A 16,552-nucleotide genomic window follows, 5' to 3' on the forward strand; every position below is an offset into this window, starting at 1 on the left:
ACTGTGCAAAAGTAGGTGCTAAATAACACCTCTCCTTTTGGAGACTTTAAAACAGAGATGGCAGTGGTTCTTAGCACATGTGGCCTAGCTGCTGGGCTCTGTGGAGTATTGAGTAGGCACACAGGTTCTGGGGTCAGATGCACCTGCCTTTGAACCCCAGCTCTGCCATCCATTTAAATGTGTAAGCTCACCACTCTCTCTGTACCTCAGTTTCAGCATCTGAGACTAATACTGGCACTTAACTCCTTGGTTCATTTTTAAGATTAAATGACATACTGGCATATAAAGCACTTAGAATAATGGCTTAATGAGTTTTAGCTATTACTTTTATCGCTGTGTGTTAAGCCCTAAGTCAGTGCCTGCCGTGCAGCACCTGCTTGGTGAAAGTTGTTAGTAGCAGTTGGTTGTTGTGTTGTGTTTGGCAGAGCCTGCTTTAGGTGGTGGTGAGAGTCAGTAATACTGTCCAGGGCTGGGCTTAATTCCTAGTTATCAAAAAGCTATTTTGGAACTGGAACTTGTTGCTTCCCTTTCTTTAATTCTTTTTGCTCATGGAAGGATGTTAAGCTCCCTCCTCAGCCAGCTTTCTTCTTGAGACATAACACTCAGCATTTGATTGGGGATGGAAAGAAAAAAGGTTTTGAGCTTGCGAAATATGTCTTGTTGGCAAGATGTTCACCAGCTCTCAGGAAACTTGTCTGTTGATGGAGGAATAATGTTTCCACTTGTAAAGATCATTTTGGCTTACCCAAAAGAACCAAAAAGGAGCGGCCTTGACTTGATTCGATTTTCAGGCCCCTTGTTCCGTGGCTACCCACTCTCATGCCTTGAGGGAATGTTAACTTACATAAGTGAGAATGTGTGTGTGTGTATGTTTAATTCCATATTATAATGAGTGTTTTTTTTTTTTCCTTTGAGACAGAAAGGAAAAAAAAAACTTTTTGCCTGACTTGATTATCAGGCCCCTTGTTCTGTGGCTACCCACTCTCCTGCCTTTTGGGCGTTTTGTCCCCCAGGCTGGAGTGCAGTGGCACAATCGTGGCTCACTGCAGCCACGACCTCCCAGGCTCAATCTGTCCTCCCACCTCAGCCTCCCAAATAGCTGGGACTGCAGGCATGCCCAGTTAATTTTTGTATTTTTTGTAGAGACGGGGTTTTACCATGTTGCCCAAGCTGGTTTGAACTCCTAGGCTCAAATGATCCTCCCATTTTGGCCTCCCAAAGTGCTGGGGTTCCAAGCATGAGCCACTGCACTTGGCTAGAAACATTATAATCTTATGTTTTCTGGAATTAAGTTCTGTATAAGAGGATGGTGATAATACCTGTTTTGTATTTTTTTAACCCTTAACAAAAAAAAGGCTTAGTCTGTTGGTCAGGTTGGTCTGAAACTCCTGGCCTCAAGCTGTCCTCTTGCCTCAGCTTCCCAAAGTGCTAGGATTATAGATGTGAGCCACCATGCCCAGCCAATACCTGTTTTTTTTAAAATTTAATTGAATATTTGTTGTTTAGGAACTATGCTAGTTTCTTTACACATATTTTGTGATATTCTCAAAATAACCCTGTAAGATAGGTTTTATTATTATTCCTGCTGAACAGATGAAGGAATCGAGGCTCAGAGAGGTGAAGGAATTATTCAGACCTTCATTGCTAGGAAATGGCAAGTATGGGTTTTGAACTCTTGTCTGTCTGACTTCCAAGGTCCTTTCTGCCAGCTGCAGACCTGCAAGGCCTCTGTCTTTGGTCTGGAAAATCAAAGCCCAAAGGATGTCATGTTTCAGGCATCTCCCTGCCCAGTGGGTCCTGACATTAATTGGAAGAGGGCAACATTATGACAGGTCTTGGGTTAAGTTTGCAAAGGTATCATGGGTGGGTAGAGTGTTGCATTGTACATTTCTGTCACTAAAATATGTTAAAAACTTTGGCGATCTATTTAGGGGAGCCAGAGGGCCAGTTGTTGCAGGATTCTGTTGTGCTCTGCTGTGCTGGGCCCGTGGTTGTCAGTGCAGAGCACGGTGCTGTATATAGAGAGTTACCCTTGAGCTGGATAGGGAAGGCCGACAGAGACAAGTAGAGATTGGATAGAGTCTTCCATATTGATTCACACACAGCCATCTGAAATTGGAGCCTAGGAGCCCAGGGAAGAAATAGTCCAAGTGCTTTGTTGGATCAATAAGCACTGTGTTCTTTTCCTCAAGCTTCCTTTTGGACATAAGTCAAAAAAGCAGCACCGCCCCCTTCTAGATAAAATATTTGGATTGATGGAGGCTTCATTTTTTCCAAATCCTTTAAATCTTTCTGCTTTCCCATCAAGACGTGCCCATTTGTGCTGTTTGCAGGTTGGACCGAAGCTTCTCCCCGATGTCTTTGGAAGCCATGTGCAGGGTTTTGTTGGAGTAAATCTGTGTCCAAATATTATAGATTTCATCCAGGCCATCTTATAAATCTGTTTGGTTTATGTGAATTGGCTGCTTCTGCCATGAAAAAAGGAGTTTACTTTTCTTAGCCTTCATCAGTGAACACGTGGTCGACGTTTTTCTGAATTGTTTTTTCTTTTAACTGTTACTTGGAAGACAGGAGCACCCTGCTTTACTCAGCTTCCACTTTTGTGAAAGGCTTCTTGAATTTCTTGTGCCATCGAGGGGGAAATGGACAACATGTACGGCATCCCTTGAAGACATCTCAGGATTGCCCATAATTATGTGTCTAACTGCCAGTTGACAAAGTGGAGGGATTAGTCGCTTGTTACATGAAACCAGCCAGGATCATGTGGAGGTAGCAGCTGTAGACATCTGTGAAACATTAATGATCAGACACGAGGTGATGGCGCCTTGCAGATCTTCTCAAGGGGTCCAGGAAACCGTCAACCAGAGAAACTGTGTGGGAAAGGCTTTCTTGTTTTCGACAAATCCACCTGCCAGGGATAGTGTTTGTGAGAATACAGTCTGTAATCCACGGTGACAGATTTCAGAATTTGGTAGTAGATGGCATTGTCCATAATTTGTTCATCGTGGGAGAAGAGACTCATTGCCCCTATCTGATTTTGTGAGCTTGCAAGTTGTTCCCTACAAATCATTAGAAATTAGTTTTATTTCATTGGGATTGTTTAATATTCTTTGGAGAATATTTGGGCATGGGAGGGGACCTGTGTTATGTCCTTCTGTGTCACTCAGTGCTCTGGGGTCACCTAACCCTTCAGGGCCTCACTTTGCTTATCTGTGAAACTGGGGTAAGAGCCACTTCGTGCAGCTGTTGTGAGGCTCTCCTGAAACCCATAGGGTGCAGTGCCTGGCCCATGCCGGGCCACCCTTAGCAGTTGTTAGTTTCCTTCCCTTTTGCTTTTGAAATTGGTTTGCCTTTTGGATACCTAGTATTCTTAATAAAGATCAATTCACTTAAAAATAAAAATAAAATTATCTGGACAATATATAAGTATTCTTTTTTCAAATTTTTTTGAGATAGGGTCTCACCTTGTCACCCAGGCTGGAGTGCAGTGGTGCTAGCTCAGCTCACTGCAAACTCCGCTGCCCAGGTTCAAGTGATTCTCGTACCTCAGCCTCCTGGGTAGCTAGGACTACAGGCATACACCACCATGCCTGGCTAATTTTTGTATTTTGGATGGAGATGGGGTTTTGCCATGTTCTCCAGGCCAGTCGCAAACTCCTGGCTTCAATGATCTGCCTACCTCAACCTCCCAAAGTGCTGGGATTACAGTGTGAGCCAATGTGCCCAGTCGGGACAATATATAAATATTCTTAATACTGCCATTGTTAATGCTAATAATGTAGAATTTTATTCAAAAGAGTCAAAGCGTATTTTCTTTTTTTTTTTTTTTGAGACAGGATCTCATTCTGTTACGCAGACTGGGCAGCCTCAACCTCAGTGATCTTTCTGCCCCAGCCTCCCGAGTAGCTGGGACTACAGGCATGCACCACCACACCTGGCTAATTTAAAAAGTTTTTTGTAGAGATGGCGTCTCTCTATGTTTCCCAGGCTGGTCTTGAACTCCTGGGGTCAAGCGATCTGCCCACCTCTGCCTCCCAAAGTGCTGGGATTACAGGTGTAAGCCACTGCTCCCGGCCCGAAGTAGTATTTTCTTGGATAAAATCAACTCTATCTTTTTTTTTTTTTTTTTTTTTGAGACGGAGTCTCACTCTGTCACCCAGGCTGGTGTGCAGTGGTGTAGTCTCGGCTCGCTGCAAGCTCCGCCTCCTGGGTTCACGCCATTCTCTTGCCTCAGCCTCCCGAGTAGCTGGGACTACAGGGGCCCACCACCCCCCGCTGATTTTTTGTATTTTTAGTGGAGACAGGGTTTCACCATGTTAGCCAGGATGGTCTTGATCTCTTGACCTGGTGATCCGCCCACCTCGGCCTCCCAAAGTGCTGGGATTACAGGCGTGAGGCACCACGCCCAGCCCAAAATCAGCTCTATTCTTAAATTTTGACTGATGATTAAACTACAGGTTTCTTATCCGAAATGCTTGGGACCAGAAGCATCTTGGATTTGGGACTTCTCTGGATTCTTTTCAGATTTTGGAATATTTGCAGAACTCACTGGTCGACCATCCCTAATCCGAAAGTCCGATATGCTCATTGCAGCCTCATGTCTGCGCTCAAAAAGTTTGGGATTTGGATTTTTGGGTTAGGGCTGCTCAACCTGTATAAGCAGAAGCACTAAAGTGTGTACTAAAGAGATTTGTTTTCTGGTCATGGTTCATTTGCTATTTATGTGATGTCTCATTTGTTATGGGTCAGTCCAGGCCTTAATTTTCCACCATTTAAATGGTTTCTAGGGTCCCCTTTAGTGTAACATCCCTGTGATTCTGTGTTTTAAAGTTGGGCAGGTGGAGGGGTAGGCACACCCAAGAGAAAATGCTCCAGCTCACTCAGTTGGCCAGCAGAGCCAAGCACAGTGCCTGAGAAATGTGGCAGAGAGCCATCCTGAGCAATGAGTTTGTCGGTCATCATGTGACCCAGGGTTTTTCTGTGCATCAGGTTAGCCCATTTGCTTTGTACATGTTGTAAAAAGCAGGCAGTGATTGCTTTTAGGTAGAGCTGCTTGGAAGCTTCAGTGCACGGCTCAGGGATCAGCAAGCTCTCTGAGGTGCGGGTGTGGGTGCGGGTGGGGCGGCCGCCAGCTGTGTGCTGGGAGTGACTAGAGTTGGAGGGTGCAGGGGTAAGAGACATATACCTTAAAGGGGAAATAGAAGAACAGCAGAATAAACCCCTGCATACTCTTCCTTGCTGGGCAGTGACTCTACTTTGCCAATTAAAATATGCTTGTACAGCTGCCCTCCTCTGACACTCTGGATGGCTAACTCCTTTTTGAGAATTTTTGTCATTTCGCCAGATTCACCAGGCAGGTAAGCTTTGATCTCTGCAAAGGAACTGTTCTGTGTTCAGCAATTAGAGGTTTCGGAGTGTAAACAGTGAATTGGTTATCCAAAAAAACTACAGCGGAAGTATAGCTCCGGCTCCTGAGTGTGACTCATTTCGGATATTTCACTTCCTGGAGGGATGTGTAAGGGAAAAATCAACTGATGGCTGTTGTAGAGTTTGACACAGAGCCTGTGTGTAGGTTGCTAAGTTTTCCTCTGGAATAAATATGCCAGGGAGAGGCGCGTGGAAATTTTCCTTGCCAGGGAGGGTGTCAGGGTAGTTTGGGGACTCTGCTAGTGCTGCCACAGTTGTCTGGTTTCGATGGCCTCAGATGGGGTTGGGAGCACCAGTAAATAGGGAGAAGCTTCAAATAGATGAGATGGTGGAAATACTTCCTGATGCTGTCCTGGGCTGGGGAAGTGGAGCAGAGGGCTTCAGAAAGCAAGCTGCGTGAGGAAGTTACTAGAGTGCAAGAAAACAAAGGGAAGGTGATCTTCCATGGACACATGTGGAATTCCTTCAGCTCTCACTGTCCCTGCCTCTCTTCTCCTTGTGGCTTTAGGGAAGCCATATGCTCCATTGTACTCAGGGCAGGGGCGGTTGTGTGGAGTGAGTGCTGTGCAAGCCTGCCCTCCTTTGTGGGTGCTTAATGACTTGGAAACTGACATAACACTCCGCCTACCTTTCTAGACTCCTGGCAGCCTGAATGGAAAACCTGTGTCAAGTGAGGGAAAAATCCAGGCAGAAAGGGCCCTCTAGCACCTAAAAAGTGTTATGTAAAAGTCCTGGCAGATAAGCCATGTGCTTTACTCTCTGGGAGAGTTCCTACCCTTTATGGAGGATGCTCTGTGGGCGGTGCCCTTAGGGCCCAGACGTGGTACCTGGTTCCCAGTGGCCCATGAGGTAGACAGTACCATCGGGCCCAGGTTTTAAAGAAGACTGAGGTTCCAAGGGATGAGGTGGTGACTTGCTTATGCAGGTTGTATGGGAAAGTAGGAATTATTAGTATATCGTATCTCTGCCTTTAGAGTCTTGAACTTCTTTAAGAAAAGGAAGAAGTAATCTTCATATAGTGTCAAGGTACTTACAAACTATTTGTGGGCTGTGACTCTGGACCCCAAGTTATCAACCTGATTTATTCCTTCTCTCAAAGTTTCTTTTTTTTGTTTGTTTGAAATGAGGGCAGATTTCTAATTTTCTGGGTTCTCAACCCCATAGCAGATTAGAAGCAACATATTAGTTGAGGAAGTGTAGCTGACAGCCTGGCAGAAGAAGCAGATAAATGTAAAAAGCAGACACAGGGCGCCATTCCAAGAATGGCTACTCATACAGTGTCCTTAGGCTAATGAGAAATGGTTTAGCTGTGTTCATTGCATTGTCCTGTGATCATTTGCATTGTGTAAAAATGTAGAGCAGGTAATACATTTTAGAGAGATTGCTGTCTTCTAGAATTTTTTTTAAAAGTTGATACCCTGATGACCTGGACAAATCACTGGGAGGACCAGTCCTCGAAAATAATGGGGTAGCTGGGATGCTGGGCGTTGAATGTAGAAGGATGGTGTAGTTCTTTCCTGCTGTTTTTTTCTGGCTGTCCTCTACCTTAGGTCACAGCTCCTTGAGGGCGAGAATCTCATCTCACTGTTTGGCTGTGTCTGCCAGTCACTTACACAGTCCGTGGATGAAAGACTCACTGGGGAGAAGGGCTCGGGGCAGAGCCAGGCCTCGAAACACGAAGAAGATCCGGGTTTAGGCGCAGATTTTGCCTCTGTCTGTGCACCCTGGCAAAACTTGTGCTGGACCTCGTTATGCATCGTCAAATTAAGGAGCAGGACTCAAATGAAATTGAGATGTCAGTCCAGATCTAATTTCTGTGATCCCAACAGAATTTTTTTTCAAGGAGAGACTTGTTTATAAAAAAAAAAAAGAGAGAGACACATAAAGCAGTTATGTTTTCATGGTAATCCAAATGACCTTGACATAGCCACTGAATTGTTCACTTTAAAATGGCTAATTTTTCTTTTTTTTTTTTTTTTTGGCGGGTAGGGGGAGGGTGTGGGGACAGTCTCACTCTGTCACCCATGCTGGAGTGCAGTGGCATGATCTCAGGTCACTGCAACCTTCGCCTTCCAGTTTCAAGTGATTCTCCTGCCTCAGCCTCCCGTGTAGCTGGGATTACAGGCGTCTGCCACCACGCCCTGCTAATTTTTGTATTTTTAGTAGAGATGGGGTTTCACCATGTTGGCCATGCTGGTCTTGAACTCCTGACCTCAAGTGATCCACCCGCCTCCACCTCCCAAAGTGCTGGGATTACAGGCGTGAGCCACTATGTCCAGCCCTAAAATGGTTACATTTTATTCCTCAGATGAGATAGGAGTTTATTTCTCATATAACAACAGGTCACCCATTCTGGCTGGTGGGTCGTCCACCGAGCCACCTCCTTCATGATGCCCTGCCATCTCCCAGGGTTTTATGTTCGCCTGTATGGTCAGAGTAGGACTAGAATGGTTCCTTTTATGTTGCATGGTTTTTTAAAAACAAAACAAAAAAAAACTCAATTTAAAAAGATGACATTGACTCAGCTATGATGGTAGACAGGAGACCCCAAAAGGTTGAAGAAGGCTTGGTCCGCCAAGTGGACTTCCGCCGTGGCTGTGATTCCCTTGACAGCGAGGGAATTGGATTTTCCCATGGGAACAGAAAGTCATCCAAGGGATATTCGTGTGTTTGTGTTTGAGGCATCTCCCTCCTGCACAGCTATCGTTACATCCCAGAGGACACTCAGGCAGTGCAGGAAGCACTTTTCTTTTTATTAATCCAAAATGTGCAGTTTTCCAGAGTGACCTAAGGATGAGTGGTCGGCTGGGCTGGCCCAGGATTCCTTCTCCAAATCGCCCCCAGCACAAACTGTTCCCGGGCCACATGGCGGAAAACAGATTCAACGTTTAAACAAAGTTGCTTATTGGGTCACAGATTATACAAGACAAACCATGGTTAAGTGAGACTCCATAAATTTGTGGTAAGTCATTCTGGGCGCCAGCAGAGTTTACCTTTGTGCTGTCTATGAAGTTATTTGCTAAGCCTCTCAGGAATGTAAACGAGTGAAGGTCTTGATGAACTTAAGAACAACCTCTGAAGGCCTTGAAGCTTCGGTTGGTTGTTTATGTACAGACAGATGCTGTTAAGCACAAATCTGCCTTAACCAGCCACTACAGCAGGCCAAGCAGGACCTCTGCTTGCAAGCATTAGCAATTTGAGTTACTGCCTGTGCCTGTCTTTGAAATTAAAAACGGTGGGTTTTAAAAGCACACACAAAACGTACACACTCCGGTGAGGCTATGCCACCATCCTCTAGCAGTTGGCCCCAGCTAGGAAACGTAGTCATCTCAGGCTCCTTGGGCTTCCTCCCATTTCCAGTAACTGACCTCGTCCTATGTGTTGTGACCTTACAGTCTTTGGCTGTCCTCCTCCTCCTCTGGCTGGATGCAGCCAGAGAACTGGTTGCTGTAGAGGCTCCTCTGCTAGCTCTTCTGCCCCCAGTTTCGTCTCTGGTCAGTCTGTCTCCCCAAGGTCACCAGACAAATCCTTCTGTGTCAGTTACTATTGCTGTCTAACAAAACCACCCCGAAACCTAGTGACTTAAAGGAACAATCCATTTCATTGTCTCTGATGGTTTCTGTGGGTCAGGAGTTCAGGAGGGCCTTGGCTGGGTGGTTCTGGCTTGGGGTCTCATGCTATTGCAGTCAGATAGCTGAAGCTGGAACAGTGGGAGCCTGGAGCACCTGGGGGCTCAGTGGCCTCCCTCTGTCCATGGAGTCTCAGGGACTCTTCTGCACAGAGTGGCCTCGGGGTAGTTGAGTGGGCTCCAGGCCTGTGTGTTCAGCAGGCAGGGAGAAGCTGCCTTGTCTCTTGTGGGCTCACAAGTCATAGGGCATCATTTGTGCTGGGCTCTGGTGATAAAAAGTTACAAAAGCTCCTCAAGTTCCAAGGCGGAGGGGACACAGCCCCCCCCCAAGTGGGAGGAGTGTCACAGTCATGCTGCAAGAGGAGGATGTGGGGTGGGACCGCTTGTTATGGTCATTTTTGGAAAATATAATCTGCCTCGCCTTCCAAGTCACAACAACAGTCGTCATTCCCCTGTGGGAAAATCTCTAGGGGCTCCAAAACCCTCACAGAAAAGTGGATTTTAAAGAATGTGGCACAGATGCCTTACCTATACACTGGACAGGAGCAAAAAACTGCGGGGAGAAGTGAGGTTCTGAGCCTAGATCCTGGGGCCAGCTTAGCTGCCCCCTGAGTAGTTTGGGTGTGATCTGGCCCTTGTGACAAGGCCCCAGTCACCTCCCCAGGCCATGCCCCATGGTTCCCCACCTCCTCCACGCACCTGGCTCACCTCTCCTTACCCTGCTGCACCTGCTGCCTGGAAAGGCACACCTGCCCATCCAGGGCTAACCCGCTCCTGTGGCCCCGTTCTGAGACATCTTCTGGGGCTCCCCGCCCTGCGTAGTGGGCACCTCTACTCTGACATTGACGTTGTTGTGGATGGTGTGTTTACTCTACCAAACTTGGAGTGTAGGGACTGGTTACATCTCACTTGATGATGGTTTCCAAATCAGACTTTGCCCTGGAGTTTGCCTAGTAGGCCAAGTTTTCCTGTATGCAAATGATTTCACAATACCGTCAGATGTCTGAACACTGTAGCAGATATTTAGATGGTAGGGTTTTATTTGACTGATTTCTTATTCTGAAAAATTGTTTTAGTCTGTATTAATGGTGGTTTTATTTATTGCAGGGTGATTTAAGCAATTTTATGCTTTTTCTTTAAATCATATGAAAACAGGAAGTGAAATATTTCTTATCTCAGTTTATGTACCAAAATAAGAAAATAACACAAAAAACCCCCTAAACCTACCCCTTGGAGCCTTGCCAGCTTACAATGGGGTAACTGTCCCCCCCTTATTATTTGACATCCTAAACAAGGACTCTTCCTTGATTTTTTTTTCCATACTGATTTTGACTGCACCATAAGCTCCATGAAGAGCAGAGACTTCTGTGTTCACCACTCAGCATCAAAAACAGTGCTTGTTACCTAGGAAGCACTCACATAATGATCGGATGATTAATTGAATGGGCAGAGAATTCCGGAGGATAAGGAGGAATGGTCCTTTTACTATTTACCTTTCCACCTGGAGCACACCATTGGGAGGTGGAACTGGTGAAGCTCATTGTATGAAGGAGGTGCCTGGACCAGTCAGAGTTTTGAAGGAGCTGGCCTGTGGAGAGCTCTTAGCCACTGGGTGACAGTTTACTTCCCCTGACTGGCCTTCTGTTTATTTTGTAGTCATGTGAGGGTGGGAAGTCCTAGGAAAATAATTGACACAAAGAAGTACAAATCAGTGTATTGTGAACTGTGCCTTGTCTCTTTGTACCTTCTCTGTCTCATCATTATACACACCACAGGACCTTGTGGTTATTTGCTGTTTTATGGACAATTGGTTCCTTGAGGCTTGGGACTGGGTCTCATTTGTTGGGCTGGATTCAGGGCCTGGCCCAGGGTTGGCACTCAGTGTACAGTTGTTGAATTATAACCCAGTTGCTGGCCTGCAAGCGGCCAAATCCAGGATGATGGTCTTGTTTTGAAGGGTGTGGTGGTTGGGCGTGTCTGCTCTCGCAGTAGGATAGAGGACACTCCATCTAGAAGGAGTCTTAGAGTTCATCTGGGCCAAATCCCAGGCCATGAGGTTAAGTGAGCAGTCCAAAGCACACAGATGTCTAGTGACAGGGCATACCTTGGACCCTGGACTCCTGAGTCCTAAGCCCTCTCTTTACTTGCTCTTCCTTGTATTTTTTGACCTGCTCCATTTCTGTCCTGGGCCAGTTCACCCCTCCTTAGGCAACCTGGTGGTTCCCTGCTCCCAGGAAGTCACTCTATTGATGCCAAACTTAGTGCGGACACCTGATGGGCATAGCACACTACAACCCAGAACTCCTGGGCTTGAACGATCCTCCTGCCTCAGCCTCCCGAGTAGCTGGAACTACAGGCACGCACCATCGCTCCCTGCATACTTGTAGTTTTTTCTGTTACCTTTAAAAAAAGTTTAGATATCTGATAATCATAACTTAAGCATCGTGATTATGATGAATACCCTTGAACCTGCCATTCCATGTGAGACCTAGACATATATATATATATATATATACATATATATACGTATATATATATGTATATATATATATGTGTATATATATATATACGTATATATATATATATATATATAAAATTAACCAGGCATGGTGGCGTGTGCCTGTAATCCCAGCTACTTAGGAGGCTGAGATGGCAGGATAGCTTGAGCCCAGGAGATAAGAGGTTGCAGTGAGCTGAGCTTGTGCCACTACACTCCAGTCTGGGCGACAGAGTGAGAGCCTATCTTAAGAAAAAAAAAAGAATGTTCACTATTGCTTGTTATTGAGCTTTATATATATATATATATGTCTAGGTCTCATCTTCTCCTCATGGCTTTCCCCCATAGCTTTCATCTTCCCCTCGTGGCTTCCCTGGAACTGCTCTTCTACTCTTCTTAAATGTTGTATTTATCATTCCTTTTTCTTGGCTTAAAGAAAAAAGAAGCCTTGTTATATTAGTCTAAAACACATGTCTAAATAATAAGAGTGTTCATGGCCAGGTGCAGTGGCTCACACCTGTAATCCCAGCACTTTGGGAGGCCGAGGCAAGTGGATCGCTTGAGCTCAGGACTTTGAGACCAGCCTGGGCAACACGGCAAAACCCCATCTCTACAAAAAAAAGAAAAATTGGCTGGGCATGGTGGCTCATGCCTGTAATCCCAGCACTTTGGGAGGCCAAGGTGGGTGGATTGCTTGAGGTCAAGAGTTTGAGACCATCCTGGGCAGCATGGTGAAACCCCATCTCTACCAAACTACAAAAAATTAACCAGGCATGGTGGCCCCCCATCTACTTGGAGGGCTGAGGTGGGAGGATGGCTTGAGCCTAGGAGGTCGAGGCTACAGTGAGCCGACATTGCGCCACTATATTCCAGCCTGGGTAACAAAGTGAGACCCTGTCTCAAGAAAAACAAAAATTAACCAGGCATGGTGGCGTGTGCCTGTAATCCCAGCTACTTAGGAGGCTGAGATGGGAGGATAGCTTGAGCCCAGGAGATAAGAGGTTGCAGTGAGCTGAGCTTGTGCCACTACACTCCAGTCTGGGCGACAGAGTGAGAGCCTATCTTAAAAAAAAAAAAAAAGAATGTTCACTATTGCTTGTTATTGAGCTTTATATAAAAGTGACAGCATCCTAGGGAGGCCCCTGGGACTAGCCCCCTCCCTCTGTCTCCATTGTTCCATTTCCTGGGTCACTTACCTTGTTGCCTGTAGCTGAAGGTCATCCACATCTGCTTCATCCTCCAGTGCCATTTCCTGTTTGGACCCCTTAGGGTTTGGGATGACTCCCAAGCAAATGGCTCCAGTTAACTCTAATTTTAACGTCTTAAAAGCTGTCATTAAGCTTTCCCATGTTGCTTCACTTATGGGAAGCATTTAGTCATTTCCTCATTGAATGATAGTTAAACATCCTTAGCCCTAGAAATTTGTAGTGAAACATTTCCAATTAAGATTAATTGGGATTAATGCAAAATATAAGTCAGATCCTTTCGTAGTAGTATTCTAGTGCTGTCAACTAGATACAGGCCTACAGAGGACTGTCCAGCCCCCTTGCAGGGTGGGGGTGTGATCAGCATATTGGAACTGGGGTTGTGAACAGGCACCGAAGAAGGGTTAAAACAGTGTCTTTCACCTTGAGCTTCTCTGGTCAACTTAGGTCTTTTCCTAGATAACACTGCACAGTTTTCTAGTTAATACCTTCTGTGTTCTGTCTGGATCACAGTTTCAAATTAGACAGGCTTACTTATATCTTAATTTGCTTTTCATTTATAAGGAGGATTGCTAATATCTAGTTGAGATACTTTCTGAAGACCAGAAATTTTTAGGGGTTATGTGTGGGGTTTTTTTTGTTGGTTTTTTTCTTTTTTTTGAGATGGAGTCTCGCTCTGTCGCCCAGGCTGGAGTGATCTGGGCTCACTGCAAGCTCAGCCTCCCTAGTAGCTGGAACTACAGGCACCTGCCACCACGCCCGGCTAATTTTTTTGTATTTTTAGTAGAGACGGGGTTTCACCACGTTAGCCAGGATGGTCTCAATCTCCTGACCTCTTGATCTGCCTTCCTCGGCCTCCCAAAGTGTATGTGTGGTCTTTAAATTAGAATTGTATATAAAATGTTTCCCTGCATGTGCAGTCTTCCTGAGAGGGACTTTATCGTTGATCAGATTCTGGGAATCTGCAGCCCCCAAAGCAATTATTTTTAGCCCAGGGCTTCTCAGCCTTAACTCTATTAACGTTTGGGCTGGGTGATTCTTTGTCGTAGGGAGTCTGTGTATCGCATTTTGGGGCGTTTAGAAGCATCCCCGGCCCCTACCCATTAGATGTCAGTAGTTTCTTCTCTCCCAGTTGTGACAAAAATGTCTCCATACATTGCCAGATGTCTCCTGGCAGGGTTGTTGGAGGTGTGTGTGTATGTGTGTGCACGTGTGCAAAATCATCCCTAGTTGAGAAATACTAGTTTATACCTTTTAACAAGTTTGACTTGAATCATTTAGGGTTTTCTATTCTTGCTCGGCCAAGAGAATACATAGCTGTGTATTGAGTTTCAACATTAGCTCTAGTTTAAGGAGAGCAAGAGAGAGAGAGATCCAGGGCTGGGTTGAGGGGCAGGGAGGTTGGGCAGGGGAATCATTTAAAATTTTTAAAAATATTTAAAAGCTGTATGTATATTTGTATGCATGCAATATCCCCAATCATTAAACACATACTACTGTGTATTAAACGTTTCACATGCATTGCAAAATTATTGTAACTCTCTGAGGAAGATACTGTGTTCCCATTTTATGGATAAATAGAGACTTCTAGAGATTAAGAAACCCGCCCAAGGCCATAAATTAATGAATGGCAGCATTGGGAATTGAATATGTCTCTCTGGAGTCGAATCAGCTTATCTGTGTGTTCTGCCCGAGACGTGGTGTTAAAATTTCGTCTCATGCCAGTGGGCCAAACCTGTCACTGTGGCCTTGGCTGACACATGTTGGCATAGAAGTGCGTGGCACAAGTGGGGAATTCATGGTTGCTGGCATTAAGCAAAACAAGTGGTAGAATTTCTGGTGTGGTGTTTTTCTTTTCTCTTTGCAGGGGAGCCAGTTCGTTGTGTGTTCCTGGATGAACTGTCACTGATAGCCATCTTGAGCAAGGGACAGGCTTCTTCTTTTCTTTCATTCTTTTTTAAAACAGCTGGCCGTATATGCCATGTCAATATCTTTTTTAAAAAAATGAAATTGACTCTCCTTAATAATGTGTTATGTCTTCTGTGACTATGAAGTGGGTCCTTGCCCCACGGCCTACTTGTGGTTAACTGACCTGGAGTATAAATGGTAATATTCAAAAGTTGTATTTCATTAAGGCCAAATGTGGCATTTTGAGGATTACTTTGTGTATTTTATGAGACTGTAGCTTGTTGACTTAGGCCTTCCAAAAATCCTGAAATTGGTCTGAACAGAGCAGATTCCAGATACAAATCAGATAGTGGCTCCCTGCTTGGGTAGTGTTGGGGACTCCATCTGCCTTACTTGGAGTCACCTGTACTTCTTAGGGTTGCATACACAGGTCTTCACCATTGTACCTGGCCCACCTTTCTCACTTTATTTCTTGTCTCATTTCCTGAGGTCTAGCCTTCTGTGTTAGAACCCACTGTGCATTGAATTTACTTTGCACTTTACCAGCCTTGCCTCTGCTCAGTTCCGTTCCTCTCTCCCTCCCTTTATTTATTTATTTTTTATATATTTAGAGTGACTGGCACATGGTGGCTCTTAGTAAATATTTGCAGCGTATATACTGTGAGGAGAATATGGTGAAGCACAGGATGCATAACTTTGAAAAGGTGCTTGGGCTGGGCACAGTGGCTCATTCTTGTAATCCCGGCACTTTGGGAGGCCAAGGCAGTTTGGTTGCTTGAGCGCAGGAGTTCAAGACCAGCCTGGGCAATGTGGCAAAACCCCATGTTTGCCCCTACCCCCCAAAAAATACAAAAATTAGCCAGGTGTGGTGGCATGCACCTGTGGTCCCAGCTACTCTGGAGGCTGAGGTGGGAGGATCACTTGAGCCTGGGAATTGGGGGTCGTAGGGAGCCAAGATCATGCCACTACACTCCAGCCTGGGTGACACAGCAAGACCCTATCTTTAAAAAATTAAAAACATGTTTTAAAAGAGTGCTTGATAAACAAGAGTAATGGTTGTCTTTCCAGTCCTCTGCCGCTGCAGTGACATAGTTTACTGCATTTGCAGTCCAGTTTGCTGGGTGGAGTGAGCTCTTGACTGTAGTGTGGTTCAGGTCTTAGTGTCCTAGGTTTCCATTGAATGAATGAAGCACTTTTAACCCCGTGTGCATCTTGCCACTTGTTCTTTGCCTGGCTTTTCCCCTCACTTGGAGCTCATCGGGGAACCTGGCCTGGGGATGTTACCTGGTGTTTATACCCAGGTTACAACAAAGGGCAAAAGTAATCCGCTACTTGAGTGTGCTCACCATGGAACCAACTGGGAGGCATGACATCTGCAGCCACCAGGGCCTGTTGAACAGGAGCAGGGGAGCCGGTGAGGGAACTTTCTGACATCTCCAGCCTGCTTCCACTTCTTTCAGGGTCTTTTGGATGCCCCCACTTGAGACAGAGACTGCTGTTAAAGGGGAGCAGACAGCCTGCACAGTCGCCCCCTGCTCCAGGCTACCGGCACACAGACCTGGCAGAGGGCCCACTGCACGGCTCTTTGGGTTTTACGATGCCTTGGGCAAGCATGCTTTTTAAAAGGAGTTTTTGATATTCCTTCTGGCAAAAATGACTGACCCACTTTTATTTCTTCCTCCACAGAGTGATCAGCAGCTGGACTGTGCCTTGGACCTAATGAGGCGCCTGCCTCCCCAGCAAATCGAGAAAAACCTCAGCGACCTGATCGACCTGGTACGTGCCTCCTTCATATGGTTCCATTTGAGACTGCGGCTAAGAATTGGTTGCTTTTGTGTAGCTTTTTCCATGCAGAATTCACAACAAAGGAAACCTTTTCTCTCCCTG

General features: G+C 45.7%; 1 protein-coding gene across 8 annotated transcripts in view; it reads left to right on the top strand.

The window, feature by feature from the left end:
- CAPZB (capping actin protein of muscle Z-line subunit beta) overlaps positions 1-16,552 on the top strand; it is a 147,691-nt gene that overhangs the window by 49,141 nt on the left and 81,998 nt on the right. For all 8 annotated transcript variants that reach the window (XM_055262312.2, XM_063631753.1, XM_063631752.1 and 5 more), the window contains exon 2: positions 16,352-16,441. In XM_055262312.2, the coding sequence (XP_055118287.1) occupies positions 16,352-16,441 (90 nt within the window). The remainder of the gene's footprint in view (positions 1-16,351; positions 16,442-16,552) is intronic.

The sequence above is a fragment of the Symphalangus syndactylus genome, chromosome 22 (genome assembly GCF_028878055.3).
Source record: "Symphalangus syndactylus isolate Jambi chromosome 22, NHGRI_mSymSyn1-v2.1_pri, whole genome shotgun sequence".
NCBI classification, from domain to species: Eukaryota; Metazoa; Chordata; class Mammalia; order Primates; family Hylobatidae; genus Symphalangus; species Symphalangus syndactylus.